Source organism: Cibotium barometz, chromosome 22, assembly GCF_041138505.1.
Source record: "Cibotium barometz isolate CiBa-2024 chromosome 22, ASM4113850v1, whole genome shotgun sequence".
Taxonomy (NCBI): domain Eukaryota; kingdom Viridiplantae; phylum Streptophyta; class Polypodiopsida; order Cyatheales; family Cibotiaceae; genus Cibotium; species Cibotium barometz.
This window is the reverse complement of record NC_141067.1, coordinates 30,465,402-30,468,980: the sequence shown is the minus strand read 5'-3', so window position 1 is coordinate 30,468,980 and position 3,579 is coordinate 30,465,402. Positions and strand designations below refer to the sequence as shown.

The 3,579-nt window shown below is 45.0% G+C and overlaps 1 protein-coding gene across 1 annotated transcript; it reads left to right on the top strand.

The window, feature by feature from the left end:
• Window positions 1-1,495: 1,495 nt before the first annotated feature.
• Window positions 1,496-3,246, top strand: LOC147626529 (uncharacterized). The gene has a single exon (XM_086816944.1). It carries the CDS (start codon window positions 1,666-1,668, stop codon window positions 2,860-2,862), a length of 1,197 nt encoding a protein of 398 aa, XP_086673070.1. The 5' UTR covers window positions 1,496-1,665; the 3' UTR covers window positions 2,863-3,246.
• The last annotated feature ends 333 nt before the right edge of the window (window positions 3,247-3,579 follow it).

Here is a 3,579-nt window from a genome sequence, read left to right as displayed (position 1 = left end):
TTTATTAATTTTATTCGTAAGGATTCATCCAATCGTTGTTACAATCGTTAGAATCGACCTTTTACTAGGGAAAGCCTAACTTGAGCATATCAATTCCAAATTTGTCGAAGGTAATAGATTTAGAATCTACTTTTCAAAAGCTGTCCAATGTTTCACATGTGGAGGTTTTATAAGTTTCACACATGGCCTTATTTTTTTCTAGAAAAGTGATGACATGGCTCTTCTTAGGGGTTCCTTTTATAGTCCAAATTTTTCCTAATGAAAGTAATGCCATCCACATATATTTATATGTATATGTAGAAGGCTATGGAAAGTTGTAACCTTAAAATTTTAGCACAGGGAAGAATGTCACAAAATCTTCAAATTCTAGCACTGTAATACAAAGTAATCCTTTTTTTATATAGAGAGTGGTGACTCGCAATGCATAATGGACTCGTTCAACGATGCTAATTCCCATCTCACAAATGCCTACAAATACAGATTAAATCTATGAAGTGGTAAGCTCCAAGATCTTGTTATATAGTTTGGATCCTTTTCGCCACCCTTGCCCTGATCATATACTCGCTATATTGAACCATAGTATTGATTCGAGGTCTTATGGACTCATTTTATTTATCAAAACTATTAGTCAATATCTCGGAGGGTCCACCTAAAAATATGTAAGTATACCACGTGAGTTCTTTAATTTCAAATTCTAAGAGAAATTTACAAAAGGGGTTTTTTGAAGGAAAAACCAAAAATCCATAAAGAAAAAGGGGTCATTTTATTCATTAAAATTTCATAGGTAAGGGGTTTTTTGAATTATACCCCTTGAATGCTTGTGATACATAGGGTTCCTTCGTAGTGCACTCCCCGAGGTCAATATAGCGAGAGCATGAGCCCTAGGAGTTTCAATGGATTAAAACTATTAGTCAATATAGCAAGGGCATGAGCTCTAGGAGTGGTCTATCTAATAAAATTGAGTCCTTAAATAACATAAAGGCTAGTTGGTTGGATCCAGCAAGGAATGGCATCTCCTGTCATTTTAGGTTGACGAAACCTTTTTAAAGAAATTGGATTAATCATGGTTAAAATTATATATACACACACATACATATGTGTATGTATATAAAAAAATCATAGTTAAAATTATATATATATATATACATACATGTACATACATACATATATATATATATATATACATATACATATATATAACTTGCAACCTTCAAATCGTCTTGCAAGTTGTTGGGAGTTTGTGCTGTACTCATACATATATATATATATAAGAGATTTGTTTTTGGCCCATCCAAGATGGGTCAAGCTACTCGTTTGTATCTAATTTGTTTTGGCCCATCTAAGATGTGTCAAGCTACTCATCCCTTTTCTTGCACTGACAACGCGCAATGGACTCGTTCAACGACGCGAAAGCTCCCCTCACGAATGCCTGCAAAAGAAGATTAAATCTAGCTGCTGGGAGTGCTGGGCTCCAAGCTCCGCTGGTTTTGCAAGCTCCAAGCTAAGCGTGCGCCCTTGCCCTCATCAAGCTTTCCGCTAGTTCTCTAGCTGCAACAATGTCAATGATCCATAAGCTCACTTACACCTCGCATCCGAGCTTCATCTGCAACGTCTGCTGTATTCAAGGCTCAGGACCCGTCCACGAATGCTCCGATTGCCAATTCCATGTCCACGCCGCCTGTGCAACGAACAACGCACCTCCCTCGAGTCTCCTCCACTGGTCACCTCCGCCTTTCCCAAGCAGAACCTCGACAGATCTCATGCGACGCCTGCGGCCAACGCGTCTTTGGTTTCGTCTATAGCTGCAGAAGCTGCAACTTCGACCTTCACCCTGTGTGTGCATCACTTCCACGCCGCCCTCTGCATCTTCAACACCCCCAGCATCGCCTGGAGCTGCTGCTGACGCCGCCCTACGGCAGCGGTTCATTCCGGTGCAACTCCTGCAATGCAACCGGAACGACATGGGTATACCATTGCCGGGTCTGTCAATTCGACCTTCATCTGTCGTGCGCAAATCTTCGGCATCCTCTCGCAAGGGATTATCCATCGAAGGCGCCGACGCGCTTCGCTTCACTAGCTGCATCAATGATCCATAAGCTCACTTACACATCGCATCCGAGCTTCATCTGCAACGTCTGCTATATTCAAGGCTCAGGACCTGTACACGAATGCTCCGACTACCAATTCCATGTCCACCCCGCCTGTGCAACGAACAACGCACCTCCCTCAAGTCTCCTCCACTGGGCTCACCCTCATCACCTCCGCCTTTCCCTTCACAATAGTACCGGTCCAGCAGAACTTCGACAGATCTCATGCAACGCGTGCGGCCAACGCGTCCTTGGTTTCGTCTATAGCTGCAGAAGCTGCAATTTCGACCTTCACCCTGTGTGTGCATCACTTCCACGCCGCCCTCTGCATCGTCAACACCCCCAGCATCGCCTGGAGCTGCTGCTGAAGCCGCCCTACGACAGTAGTTCATTCTGGTGCGACGCTTGCAGCGCAATCGGAACGAGATGGGTATATCATTGCCCGGTCTGTAAATTTGATCTTCATCTGTCGTGCGCAAATCTTCGACATCCGCTCGCAAGGGATTATCCATCGAAGGCCCCGATGCGCGAGCAAGGAGCAGGGCGCTCCGTTAATGTTCCTCCTCGTAGTGACGGCCAAAGGCGGCCGACGCCAGTACAAGCTCCGGTTCGCAACTCGGTACTCGGCATCCGTTGGCAAGGGGTTATGGTGAATCGCAGGCCCCAATGCGCCAGGGGAGAGCACCCTCCGCAGCTAATGCGCCTCCTCGTTTCTCGAGTTACCATCAGCCAACGCCTCCAGCTTCCGGTTCGCAATCCGGTACTCGGCTCATAGAGACAGTAGCGGTGGCAGCTACCCAGAGAGCTGTGAATGAGGCCTTCCAAAATTGCTTCTACAACCCAAACTCGTATCCTCACAGCTCCGTCCACAATGGTGGCAACTACGACAATAATTCATTCGACTATAGCAGTGGCAGCTACGTCGACAATTCTGTCGACAGTGGTGGTGGCATTTACCACAATTCATTCGACCATAGCGGCAACTACGAAGATTCATTCGACTATGGCAGTGGTAGCTACCTCGACAACTCTGTCGACAATAGTGGTGGCATTTACCACGATTCATTCGACCATAGCGGCAACTACGACAATTCACTCGACTATGGCAGTGGCAGCTACGTCGACAACTCTGTCGACAATAGTGGTGGCATTTACGACAATTCATTAGACCATAGTGGTGGCAGTTACGACAATGTTGGAATTAATGCTCGTGTCCCTATACGAGTGTGAACGCCCATCACTAAGTGATGCAAATGAATGGGTGCTTATACTTGTATATAAATGTAACCGTCAATCGATACAATCAATCAATAACGATTCATCAACTACGAGCGTAGCTCCTGCTTCTGCTGTGTGAACGATGGCGTCTTCAATCTGAGTAACATCTAATTAATGCTTATCAATTAATGTTCTACTAATGATGTTTTAATTAATTGTAATCGCTACCTCCTCCAAACTTCCACATGGTATCATCGCCTGCGTTTCTGAAGAG